The sequence below is a fragment of the Ambystoma mexicanum genome, chromosome 3p (assembly GCF_040938575.1).
Source record: "Ambystoma mexicanum isolate Mex_15411 chromosome 3p, UKY_AmexF1_1, whole genome shotgun sequence".
Classification (NCBI taxonomy): domain Eukaryota; kingdom Metazoa; phylum Chordata; class Amphibia; order Caudata; family Ambystomatidae; genus Ambystoma; species Ambystoma mexicanum.
In genome coordinates this window covers 925,978,105-925,991,421 of record NC_090925.1, presented here as the reverse complement: position 1 = coordinate 925,991,421, position 13,317 = coordinate 925,978,105, and the positions used below count along the sequence as shown (strand labels likewise).

General features: G+C 48.7%; 1 protein-coding gene across 4 annotated transcripts in view; it reads right to left on the bottom strand.

The window, feature by feature from the left end:
• UQCC1 (ubiquinol-cytochrome c reductase complex assembly factor 1) overlaps positions 1 to 13,317 on the bottom strand; it is a 999,068-nt gene that overhangs the window by 106,910 nt on the left and 878,841 nt on the right. For 3 of the 4 annotated variants that reach the window (XM_069652211.1, XM_069652212.1, XM_069652210.1), the window contains one exon: positions 12,755 to 13,219. The exons of the other annotated variant lie outside the window; for it this stretch is intronic. In XM_069652211.1, coding sequence (XP_069508312.1) covers positions 12,770 to 13,219 — 450 coding nt within the window. In that variant the 3' untranslated portion in view covers positions 12,755 to 12,769. Of the gene's footprint in view, positions 1 to 12,754; positions 13,220 to 13,317 lie in introns of those variants that run through there. 4 annotated transcript variants of the gene reach the window in all.

Sequence of the window (13,317 nt, the reverse complement as noted above, 5' to 3'; positions counted from 1 at the left end):
GATAGTGAGAACTACCAATGGCGAACCTCAGGTACTTCCTATGTCTGTGATGTATAGGCACATGAAAGTAAGCATCATGAAGATTGAGTGACACAATGCAGGCCTGGAGGAGCTGAGAAAGAGTGACCATCTTGAATTTGTCCTTCCTGAGGAACTTGTTCAAGTGCCTCAGGTCCAAGAGGAATCACAGACATCTGTCTTTAATGGGGACCAGGAAATAGGTGGAGAAGCAACCCTGTTTTTTCTCAGCTACAGGTACCTTTTCCATGGCACCTTACTCCAGCAGGGAAAGATTCTCCTGATGGAGGTGCGGATCTGGTTCCCGAAGAGATTGTTCGCTCGGCGGACAATCTGGGGGCCTTCGTAGAAATGGAAGCCAGTATCCTTGAGCCACTGTTTGTGGGTCCCATGCATTTGAAATAAGATGCCATTCTTACATATGCTGGGTCAACCCGCCTCACACTGATTTCCTGTGAGCAAAGTGCTCAGAGAGGGTTTGGGGTTGTGGCTGCAGATGAGGGCAAGGAGGACGTTGCTCCCTGAGCAGTATTTCCTCCACGGCCACTAGGGGCACATGTAAACCTTCTTTGCCCTTGCTTCTGGCTTGTCTGACCTCTTCCTCTTTGGCCAAAGGAGAAGTAATAGTGAAATGACTGCCCCTTCTCAAGGCAGTTGAAGAGAGGCCCCCAAAGATTTTGCTGCAGCCTTTGAAACCTGTAGTTTCTCTAGGCTGTTGCCCACATAAGGGCTAAATAGACTGGACCCATCAAACGGCATGTCTAGGAGTCTTGACTAAACATCAGGGGCAAACCCAGATGTATGCAGCTAAGCAAACCTCTTGACTACTGCGCTAGAGCCCATGGATCTACCGATGCAGTCTGATGAGTCTAGGCCTGGTTGAAGGGACTGACAGGAAGCTTCTGTTCCATCATTAATAAGGTTATTAAACCCTCCTCAGATTTCACCTTTAGGAATGTTTTCTGCAGTCTGGGCAATCACATTCCACATAAAGACAAAGAGTATCCCCTCACTATAAGGTGTGGCCAGAGGAAGGCAGGATGTGCCACTGCTGCTATATATATGAAAAAGGTATTAGTAAGAGAATATAAAAATATACTTTATTAAACCTTCATACAAAGCCAAAATTACTTTAAAACCAAAAGGCTATATATATATATATATATATATATATATATATATATATATATATATATATATATAATCATAAAATGAACATCACAACTGATAAAAAATGAATATCCGACACCACACCCAGTGACAAAGTGCTGAACCTAAACAATAAATGAACACCAAAAACACTTGCATGAGGCAGGGTGTCCACCACCGCCGTCTCGCTATGGCAACCACCCAAAGCAGCATGTTTAACATCAAATATTACACTGCTCTAAAAACCAACCAACATGTTTCTGTTCTTATTGAGAACTTTCTTCAGGGGTATGACCATTTATTACATCGTACATTTTATCACTTCTGTGACTTGATACATTCTGTGTTGTGTTCAAAAGCCATAGCCTGTAAATAATGTATAACATGTATCAGTGGACATGATCCCTTCCATTCCCACATGCATTTTATATGTAATTGCTGATTTAATTCTGTAGACTCTTAATTTACCTAACTTGCCTTCCAAGCTCACTGGAGTGAGTGGCTCGGAAAAGGCAGTCTTCTAACTTGTACATTTTTTCTGTGAAAGAACCGAAAAAATGGGGGTTCAACTATATCTCAAGAAGAGCCCACAGAGATCAAATGAAGGCCATAACAAGCACAAAAATACTGACCTGAATATGCACTGGTCAGATTTAAATATGCACGGACTGGCACTTGACGGCTGGTGTAGCACGAATGTGTTGAAGAGGCTTACAAGGGCACTGAGGAAGACATTGTCCCAGGAGGCGGCAGAGAGCATGGTCTGCAAATATGAGACACTATATCTAGCAATCAGTGTAAAAGAGACTGAATGTAAAACAACTAATACACGGTCAGAGGAATTCCTATATTATGGAGCTGCACTACAGACCTGATTCCAATGATGAAGAAATGTAAATGATGCGGATTCTAATAGACTAATCTGGTGATAGCGCCGAATGTAGGAGGCAGTAGATCAGGCTCCTAAATCACATTTATGACTGGGAGACCCATAGTTGATAAGCTGAGTGCTCAAAAGGGTTCAAAGTACCTGTTGTAGCAGAAAACAAATAGACCAAAGGGGTCCTGTAATAATGTACCTGTTAGCACTGCTCAGATTTGCCGTGAGAAAATAGCCCCAAAACCGCTGCTTCATGTGGCCCCGCTTAGCTCTAGTAAATAGATGACGTTCATGCATCAGTCAGCAGTGGATTCAGAGATAGAGAGGGCTTGATTTTACTGCACATGTAATCCTCTCCACGTGACTTCTAGAGTGAAAGGTTGTGTCATGAAAAAGAGCAAAAGTAAATGCTGACGCGTCACGCGTCATGCCCCACTGATATATAAACAATGCCCGAGGCACTTGCCAGCACCTGGTTAGTGTGTAAAATACAGAATACAAAAAGGTGGCAGTGACACCACTGTAGGCGCTATAACAGGCCATGGGTCCATGCCGAAACCTATATAAAATGTGCCCACGCCAAATATGTCAATGCAGAAAGTATCTGCACATAATGCTCTACCTGTGACAGCTGGTGTGGCCGAGCGCGTATGAAAATAAAATTAATGACATTGCCGGCGCAATCACAATGTTGAAATGCAGAGACTCCCTCACATTTCAAAACTTATAGCTGTATCTTGCTAATGCACAAGATGCGTTAATGCCTTATAATGCCATGCTTCCAACAGAAAATACCCTTTTTGAGAGGGACTCATACCGGTTATCGTCCCTATCTGGAGGGATGGTTGGATAAGCTGTGGCTTTTGAAGTTGAGGTTGCCGCCTGTACAACTAAGCTCTCTGGTGTTGGATGTCTAGAGAGAAAAACGGGGTCTAAAGGAGAGGTTCTGTACTTCTTAACTAACTCTTTATTCACAGCCGTAGTGGTGTTCGTTTTTTCCATAATTAGATTATTTAGTTTATGGAAAGGCAGCACAGGCTCCTTAGGAGGGCCTCTATCTAAAATGCCTGTCTGATCATCTTGGGTTCAGTGCTTTGCAATACAACCCATCCCAAATATTCCATCACCCTTTTCAAGACAATCCTACAGGCTGCATTTGGGTGAGAGTGGACATCGGGGGAGGTATCCAAACCACTGGTATCTTTCAAACATGAAGTATTGTTTTTTTCTGCTTTAGCCTAAAATCGAATTTAGCTGTGTGTACCTCCAACATTACTTTTTTCTGCTTTAGCCTAAAATCGAATTGAGCTATGTGCACATATATACGCTGCCTGATATTCACTTGCCCTCTGTTCTAGTTGTCTTCCCCCTTGTCTGCTTCCCATCCCTCTGTGTTCTGGCGTGCCTGCTCCATCCCGGTCACCTCCCCCACCCCCCAGGTTCTTGCCGGGTTAAGTGTACCGCCTTGCGCCCCCTATGGCACTGTCCATCTCGCTTATCTTCTCCAACTGCTTCTCCATCTCCTATCCTTCACCCCTCACTAAATCTAGCAAGAGAAAATCAAAAAGGAAACCCTGACCTCCAAACCAGGCCTACCTATCGCTGAAACCTATGCCAGTGCTTCATCCAGAGAAACTCTTACCAACATCCTCTTTCTCGTCCATTCACCTGGCCTATGGACTCATAAGGTCACTCTGCTCTCTCCCTACTCCTCCTCACACATCAATGGTGGCACCCACTGGGAGGCCCTTCTTGTTCCCTTCTAGGGTCATCATTAATGTCCATCTAAATGGCACTGTCCTGATACAGGGACCTCAACCCAACCTCCTCCTTTTTGATAGGATACTCCCATGACTTATCAACTTTCCACCCTCCTCTTCAAGGGCACTGTTGCCACCTTCTGCTCCCACCTCCACATGCGCTACAGCCCAAGTACCATCCTTATCTCCTATCTCTATACATTCTCCTGTTTCTATCTCTCAGGCACTCTCACCGCTTGCGGGGGGAGGGGAGGACTGCTGTCCCATGTACCCCCTGCTCGTAAGTCTCTCAAAAGTGGCAATCTGCTCCATGTTGCCACTCTAAACTCTTGCTCTGCCGTCAAGCACTTCTCTGACATCTACCTCCTCCTTGAACTCTTGCCCTCACTGAGACTTGGTCTAAGGACAGCTCTGTCACGAGTTTTGACCCCCCCCGGGGCCAGTCCACCCTCTTCCTATCTGAATGGGCTGACCTGGCCGCCTCACTCCACTCCACTTCCTCACAACTCCTTCTGCTCGGGAATCTAAAACATCCATCTGGACACCCCGGACTATTCAGGACCTTTCTCGCTCTATCCATTCTACCTTCTAGGCCAACTCACACCGCAAACACACCCTGGATGTACTCATCTCCACAGACATCCCCCTCTCTACCCCTCTTACTACAGCACTCTCCTGGACCGATCACTCTCATCTCCCCTGCCACCTTAAGCTATCGTCTCATCTGGCACTGGCACACCCCACACAGCCTCCCGTCTTCAAGGACACCCGACCTATGAAAAGAGTGACAGTGGCTGTCTTTTCCTCCTCCTACTCTCCGCCTCCTACTCTTGTGGCTGACTCCCACCCTGACACACCCCCTCTAACGTTCATCACTCCATTTCCAACACTCTTGACATCCTTGCCCTTGTCATTAGGGTGCGTATGAAGCTCCCCAAAAAGTGCAAATCCTGGTACGACTCTGATCTGGCTGCCCTCAAACAGAAGCGTAGAGCATCAGAATGGAAATGGGTGGCCTCAGATGCACCCTCTGGAAAACTGGCCAGTCTCCTTCTTCAAAGGCAATATAGATGTTGCATTCGATCCAAGAAAAGAGTCCATATTCAAGCATGCATCTCTGCAGCATCGAACAACATGGCCAAACTTGCAAGGAATTAGCCAACCCTTCAACAGCCACATCTGCCACTACACCCACCCAAGCCCTTTGCTCGTCATTGGCAGCACATTTCACCAACAAAACTTTTGGACAACCTTTCCTCCCTCATTCCTTCACCCACCAATGCACCAACATCCCTTCTGAGCCACCTTTGGCATCCCCCACCTGAGGAGGTCAATAGGCAAGTCCGGTCTATGAAAGCCTCTTCCAAACAGGTGGATCCATGCCTTTCCAAAACTATCAAGGACAACATTGACACTAGCTCCAGCCTTGGCAGACCTTTCAAACCTCTCCTTCACCTCTGGAGTTTTCCCCTCCTCTCTCAAACACTCTCTGGCGCGCGCACTACTCAAAAAACCTTCTGGTCACCCCTCTTTCCTGGCAAACTATTGCCCGATTTCTATCACTCCTTTCCTGGGCAAACTACTGGAGAAATTGACTATCTCTCAGCTTACTCCCCCACACTGAATCGGTTGGTTGCCTCCATGATCATCAGACTGGCTTCAGAGCATCCAGAAGCACGGAAACTGCTCTCCTGACCACCTGTGAAGACCTGCTCTCAAATCTTGATACAAACTCTCCTTGTCCTCATTCTACTTGACCTCTCCTCCGCATTCAAATCAGTAAATCACAACACCCTGATCGACCGACTCCGTGATACTCTGGGCATCACTGATTAGGCCCTGGCATGGCTTACCTCCTTTCTCTCTGACCGGCCACCCCAGGTGGAACACAGGCTCTTTCTCTCTGCTATCACTCTCTCGACTTGCGGGGTTCCCGCAGGATACTAACCTATACCCCTGATTTTCAATATTAACATGGCCGCCTTGGCCTACAGGATCTCCTGCTTCACTTCCAACTTTCAGTGTTATGTGGATGACACTCAGTTCTCCTTCAAGCTACCCGCAGCCTCTTCTTCCTCCTCGCTCATTCATGATTGTCCGCAATTCAGTCCTGGTGTGCAGCTAATGACCTTTGCCTTAATGCCAGCAAGACAGAGATTGTTCTCATTGGGACCCCTGCTCCCGTTTTCACACTCACACGCTGGCCGGGCCCCCTGGGCCCTGCCCCCACACCCACCAGTGAAGCAAAAAATGTGGGGGTCATTTTCAATTCCACTCTGTCCTTCTCCTCACACATTTCAGCTATATCCAAAAAATCTCACTATGAGCTGAGCCTCCTCCGAAGTATCCTACCTTTTCTCACTTTCCCCGAGAGACTCATTGTCTCCAGAGCTCTGGTTCTCTCTAGACTAGACTACTGTAACAGTCTCTGCCTCAATCTCCCTAATTCTACACTCAGACCTTTGGAACTCATCCAGAACTGAACCGCAAGACTTAACCTTGGCCTCAAGCCCAGGGACCGCATCGCTCCACTGGATCCCTGTGGCTGCAAGGATCAAGTACAAGACCCTCTGCATTGTTCACAAGGCTTTATGGGGCTGTGGCCCGCACTACTTGCAACACATTTTTCCCAAATACACTCCCTCTAGAGCACTCATATCGTTGTCCTCCAACTCTCTGGGAGTGAGCCGTTTCTCCAAACAGACTTGGGGGTAGATCCTTATCCTCTGCAGGTGCCACCCTTTGGAAGAGTCTCCCTGCCCCTGTCTGTCTCGAGCTGGATCCAATTAAATTCCAGAAAACCCTCAAAACTTTCCTCTTCTCCTCTGCCTTCTCTCTACCTCTCCCCTGCTAACCTCTGCTCCCTACCTGCTACCTCCTCCTTCTGCTCATCTAACTGACTCGTTGCCCGGATCACCTATGAACCTTACAGGTTGGGGGCACCCACACCAGTCCCTGTACTTACCTCTGTGCCTCTGCACTACTTGCTGCACTACGCACGCATCCAATGAGATTACCCTCTGCACTTAACCCGGCCTTCCTGGACTAGGTGCACTTATCCCTTACCCCATCACTCGCACTTCCTGTCTGCACACTTACACAAACTGAATTCCCCCAACACAGTAAGTTCATTGTCTGTCTCCCCCTTTGTCTCCCTTTCCCCCCTAGCATTGTGCACCTGTAACACCCGTGTTAGTGGCATACTCTAAAATGCCCTACAAACTTAATCATTCGCCCCCACCCCCCCGATCTATTCCCCTTATGTCAATGTCCACTTGTGCTCATTCTAGCAAGAAATGTTCTCTAGAATGGCTGTTGAGTTGTTACATGCCTCCACCTCTCTTCCCCCTTCCCCCCTAACCTCACTACTTGTCACACACTAGCATTCTGTCATTTTGTTATGCATGTACCCCAACTCTCCTCACCCTCCCAGCTTGTCCCCACTATCTGTTAACACACTTGAATTAGCAGACATGTTGTCAGGTCAACTATGCTTATTATTATTGTATATCATTTGGAATTCTCCAAGACCTTATGAATGATTGTATTCAATGTCCCGCCCCCACCTGTCTTGGAGTGCTTTGAAGCACTCGTTTTATGTCTCAGCGCTTCAAACAATACCATACCAAGCCAGGTCTTCTAGACAGCTTTGATCTGAAATAATTTTGCCTGGTACATTAGGCGTTCCAAAACATTCATACACGAAGGGGATGACGTTGCCTTCCTCCTCCTCTTCTTTCTCGAAAATGGACCCAAATGATTTGAAGAAATCCATTTTAGACTGGAGTTTGAATCTCAAAGTTGACTCAGAGGTACACGTCCGAGGTCCCTTCGACTCCTTAAATCACTGAAATGTTTGGCTTTGTGCTATTTCAGCAGTCGACACCACTCGAGAAGACATCTCAGAGGCTTTCTGACTCTGGCTTTTGGGCGCGCGGGTCAAAGCCTTACTTGTTTCGGTGCTGGTCTTGGAGGACTCAGTGGGATCAATAGCCTTCTTTGGTTCTTTCGAGGGTCGAAGCCTTACTTGATTCCTTGCTGGTCTTGGAGCAAACAGTGGGATCAATAGCCTACTTTGGCTATTTCGAGGGACCAGGAGGGGGGCCTTCAAAAACACTTCCTTCATTTTCTCACGGAAATGGTCCAATTTGGATGCCGAGGCAATGTTTTTGGGAAAATGTACCAGACTTGTATCAGCGATGACTCCGAAGACGACGAATGATGGCGTAATTTCTTATTCTTCTTCCATGATGAAGAAGAAGAGTGATGGGAATCACTCCTGGATCTCGAACGCTTTGAATGTTTGGTGCATTTTTTGGGCCATTATGGAGAATTGTCTCCAGTTCAACACATACCTTCGGGAAGATTTTCTTTTCAAAGGTGTGGAAGATGGAGATTTTGAAATCAACTGACCTAGAGCGTCCTTCGATCCTCTCTCCTTCAAGGTCTTACTGGTCAACAATTGGCAAGAGCCGCATTGAATAACTTCATGATCTTCGCAGAGGTACGAGAGACAAATCCTGTGCGGATCATTGATCAACATTTTCAAATCACAGTCCGCAAATCTCTTGAATTCTGTTTTCGACGTAGCCATTGTGATCAAATCACAAAAAGTATTGCAACGCAAGTCAAAGAGAATCACAAAGGCAAGTCGAACCGTTCCCGGGGGAGTGCTGTGCATGTGGAAAAACGGAACTCAGGCAACGGGCGTGGTGCATGTTATTTATACTATCATCAACGTTATGTCCGGACGTGGGAATGGTAACCGTTAAGGGACATCGCTGCTGATGACACATAGCACCACCGTCTGTCGATCTTTTTTCTGAAACTGCAAAGCAGGATACAAATATATATAAGATGAGGAATGCGTGGGAGGACAAAATCCATTGGAAATATATAGAGAGATATAGACAGGGCAGCGTGAGCGAGTGAAATGGGACCTGAATGCAAGAGGCGAGTGGTGGGAGTGCAGGATTCAAGGTTGCTTTGCCTTGCAAAATTTACTCCCCATTCCCCTGACTGTCTCCCAGCTAAGATCTCCTACCACCTTATAGTACACTCTGACAAATCTGTAGATGTTGTCCCTTCTCCCCTAGGGGGACACCTTTAACAAGTGGCCAGGGTGGTGGGTCCACACTACAACAGTACCCCTGGGGGTGGTACACAGGGGGAGGATCAAATGGGAGAGGAAACCCCTTATGGGATGAGGAACGACCATTCACAGAGAACGCGTTATAATCCTGCGTCATCTCAAACCCCCTCTTTACCAAACACAAACCCTTCTTTCTTATCTTCAGATAAGGCCAACATCTTTTGTTGTACAGTCAGTCAGCCTTATACCTCAGGCTTGACTAGAATACCACAGGACACCATTTCATTTACACAAAGAATACTCAAGCACTGTGAAGAAGATATCCAGTAGGATGCAGATCGCTCCAGAGAGCCGGAGAGAATGGTCTAGTCTTCTGCAATATTTGGTTGGAGCAGAGAACCCCAACAGGGAAGTGCAGGAGTTTAAATCGCTGTCAACTGTGACACGCAGAGGGAGTTACCCTCTGAGGAGGAAAGTCGAGAGCAGCTGGCCTCTGACATGTGACTGAGAGAACCGCACCGGCAAGCCCGGTAGAGAAGGGGAAGACGCCAAGCACGGAGAAGAGATGTACACCACTGGTAGACCAGCAAGAAGGAACAGTGTGAGCAAGAACCCCAATCCAACTTCGGATGACCCCCGACCTGGAGAGCTGAAACGCGGAGCTGCTATAAGGAGGACGCCAAAGGCAGCGAAGCAATGAAACCAAGTCTCCAAGTGGTTCCGGAGCCTCGCAGAAGGGCCCTAATTCTTCAGCAGACACAAACCAAGAGAAAATGTATGTGGGCATACCGAGAAGGGCTGGAGGTCCGCAGAAGTACAGAGAGCATTTGAGAAGGGTGGGGACCCTGAAAGCAGTGGGACGTGCTCCCCCACGAGAAGCAGAGAACAAGAGGGTCTGGGATCCTAAAGAGTGTCAAGACATTTAAATAGGGCACACATACTTGGCAGGAGAGTGAACCAAGTCATGCTGTTGCCGCATTGCGAGTCTGGGATCCGCACCCATATGAGAGGATGAGAAAAAAGCCACCTAATAAGGAGACAACCTCCCAGTTAGTTAAGTGGAAGAAGATGGAATCCAGGGGAAAGGAGCCATTCCATGGATATTACAACCTGCTTTCTTGTTGAAGAGAACATTTGCTTATTTCTTAAAACCACCAGACATTTGGAACTTTGTTGGCAACGTTTTACACTATTTCCATAGTTGAGATAATATCCTGGCACATTAGATTCAGGCTACGAGTGTTAGGGTCAGTAGCAGGGTTTTTTGGATATGACAGCGGGGGTCATTCTGAGGTTGGAGGTAAGGGAAAAACAATGCCGGTAAAGGATTACCGGCAACGCTTACCGTTCTGGGCTATTCCGACCTGCCAAACAGCTATTAGCGGCACCGCAAATAACGGTGCCTCTAATAGCGGCATGAGCGCGGGCATGCGACCCTTCATGCCGGCAATACCGGCATGCCGTAAACTGGAGGATATCACAAGTCAGGCGGACATGCAAATACCGGCATCATGAAGGCACTAAAAGTGGATACCAGCATGCCGTAAATACTGGCATTGCGGACCAACCGTAAAATGCTATGTGCAGTGTTCCCAACTGCCACAGGTGCACACCATCAGCACAGGTGGAGGCAATGGAGTCTGTGCCTGTACAAAAAGAGCACACCCACACACCCACCCCTTTCCACACCAAGATGAATCCAATAGTAGCATAAATACTTCAGCTGGAGGACATGCTTGCATTGCAACACCAGCAACAACACCAACAGCAACAGCAGGCACCACAGAGGAGACGCAGCAGGAGAAGGAGGGTGAGAGAGGCCCAGCATGCCCCACTAGTGCAGCAAGCGTAACCACGCAGGCAGCCCCAATACCAAACATCAGAGCCAGTTCTTTCAACCCAGCCCCGGAGCAGAACCACACCCTGTACCGTCTGTACCGGGACACCATCAACACCATTGTGGACATGATACATAACATTTTCAGCCTCATTGAAATACGCACTACCATCCCCCCTCTACTGAAGGTAGTGTTGGTGCTCCACTTCCTTACCACAGCCACCTACCAGTACACAGCGGGGCACATGCATGACATATCACCATCCTTATTCACTCACATCCTGAAGCAAGTGATGGATGCCCTCCTCAAGCACACAACGGAATACATATCCCTATCACGGACTCCCCAGGAAATTCTTGAAACAAAAGGTGGCCTCCATGCACTGGCAGGCATGCCAAATTGTATAGGCGCCCTTGACTGCAGCCACCTGGAGTTGGTGGCCCCGCATGCCATGGAGGTGGTGTACCGCAATCGCAAGCAATACCATTCCAACAAGGTGCAGATGGTATGCAACGCCAGCAAGATCATCACACATTGTTGTGCCCGATATCCCGGATCAACCACAGGACTGCTGCATGTCACCATCAGAAAAATCAGCGCAGAATGCCTAACATTGCAGAGCCTACTGCCAACGCTCCCCATCAGAAAATCCTACAGAACGCTACACATCACTAAATGGACATGGACACAGCTGTATGCGTACACAATGCATGAGCAACAAGACGGCAGAGCACACTGTGTATCATCTTGAAGATGCAACCCACACCATTATTCCATGGCACAGGACACATTGAGGGCATATAAAATGGCGTGCATACAACCAGATACATGTGCATGTGGCCAACGATAATCTACCGGCATGTGTGACTAGTACAGCTGTCCATCATGAATCGACGGACATATACCTTCTTTTTTTGCCTCCCATGCAGGTGACAGTGGCTATCCCTTGATGACGTGGCTCCTCACCCCTGCCCGATAACCCACAGAAAAGGCACGAGGAGGACTACTATCGATCCCACGCCCGTACCCGTGTGGTCATTGAGCAGATCTTCGGCCTGTTGAGTGCATGGTTTCGCTGCCTTAGCCCTCAGGTGGGGTACTCCTCTAAAGGCATGAAAGGTGGCCAAAATGATCACGGCATGTGTCATGCTGCACGACATGTGTATCCGACGCAACGTGCCCCTGACATTGAACTGCAACCACCTGGTGATGATGAAGGGGATGAAGAAGAAGTGGCTGCACATCATTGTGGTGCCGATGCACAGGAGGGACATGCTGTGGGTCAGTCAGTGATTGCACAATATTACTGACACACATGGCTGCAGAGGGTGACATGATAGTTTGACAGAGGGCACTGGGTGTGGGGATACATGCACATAATGCACTGTATGTGAATAAATAACACATGCACAATGATGAATGTCCACTCAGGTCTTGCTTTTGACACAATGGGTGTATTGAAAATAACAATGAAAACGATAACCCTCCAAAACCCCCCTCCCCCCACAACTCCCCAACACAGCCTCACCCCCCCAACTCCCCCCACACCCTCAACCCCTTTCCCCTCCCCCCACAACTCCCCCACGAACCCTCAGCCCCCTCCACCTCCCCCGCAACTCCCCCACACATGTCCCAACAATTTTTTTGCACTCCCGACGACCTGTGGCGTGGACTGGTCTGGGTAGAGCTAGATGAGGATGGTGTGGTTGCCTGCTCAAATTGGGTTGCCGGACGTTCTGAATCCATGGCATCGGCTATGCGGCTGAGTACCTGCCGCAGGGCGGATACCTCCTCGCACAGGCGGCTAGTATTCTCTGCAAATATCTTGCCTATGGAGGCGGTGCTCTCAGTGATTGTCTTGCCTAGAGAGGCAATGTTCTCCCGCCACTCCTGCCTTGCCTGGGCGTTGTCCTCCACGAACTGCCGCACAACGGCAGTCAGCTGCTCATGTCGGGGCGGCCCTGCGGGTGCACCTGTGGAGGTGGACGGTGCCTGGGTCTCATGTTCCGCCTCACTGCTCTCCACTATGGGACTAATAGCCCCTTGAATTAACTCCCCCCCCAGACTGCTCCGGGGTGGTGCCATGGTCTGACTCAAGAGATGTGAATTTCGGGGATGGCAGTGGACTGGGCGTGCGGGGCAGTTCTGAGGAATTGTCCTCCATGGGCACCCATACCTCTTCCTGTGCCTCCTCCTCAGCCTGGGGTGCTGTGGCTGCCACCTCCCCAGCCAAACTGGACTCTGCCGAGTGTGGAGCCTCATCTGTTTCCTGTGGCTGATCAACAGGTATTGGCGCCTCTGCCTCAACGGCCCTTGGCAGCACCGGTGCCCTGGCAACTTGAGGTGTTTTCAATGGTGGTGCACAGTGGGCCTTGGGGTTGGCCCTTCGAGGTGGAAGGCCTGTTGGCCTCATCCCGGGCCCTCTTCTGGGGTGTGGTTTGCTGTGGGGGTGAGTCCTGGGCATCGCTGTCATGTTCTGAGCCTGTGGGGGACGAAGAGAGGGACGGCATGAGTGATGTTTTCATAGGCATCATACATACATTTGTACAATTGATCATCCACACAATCAAGGGTAATAGG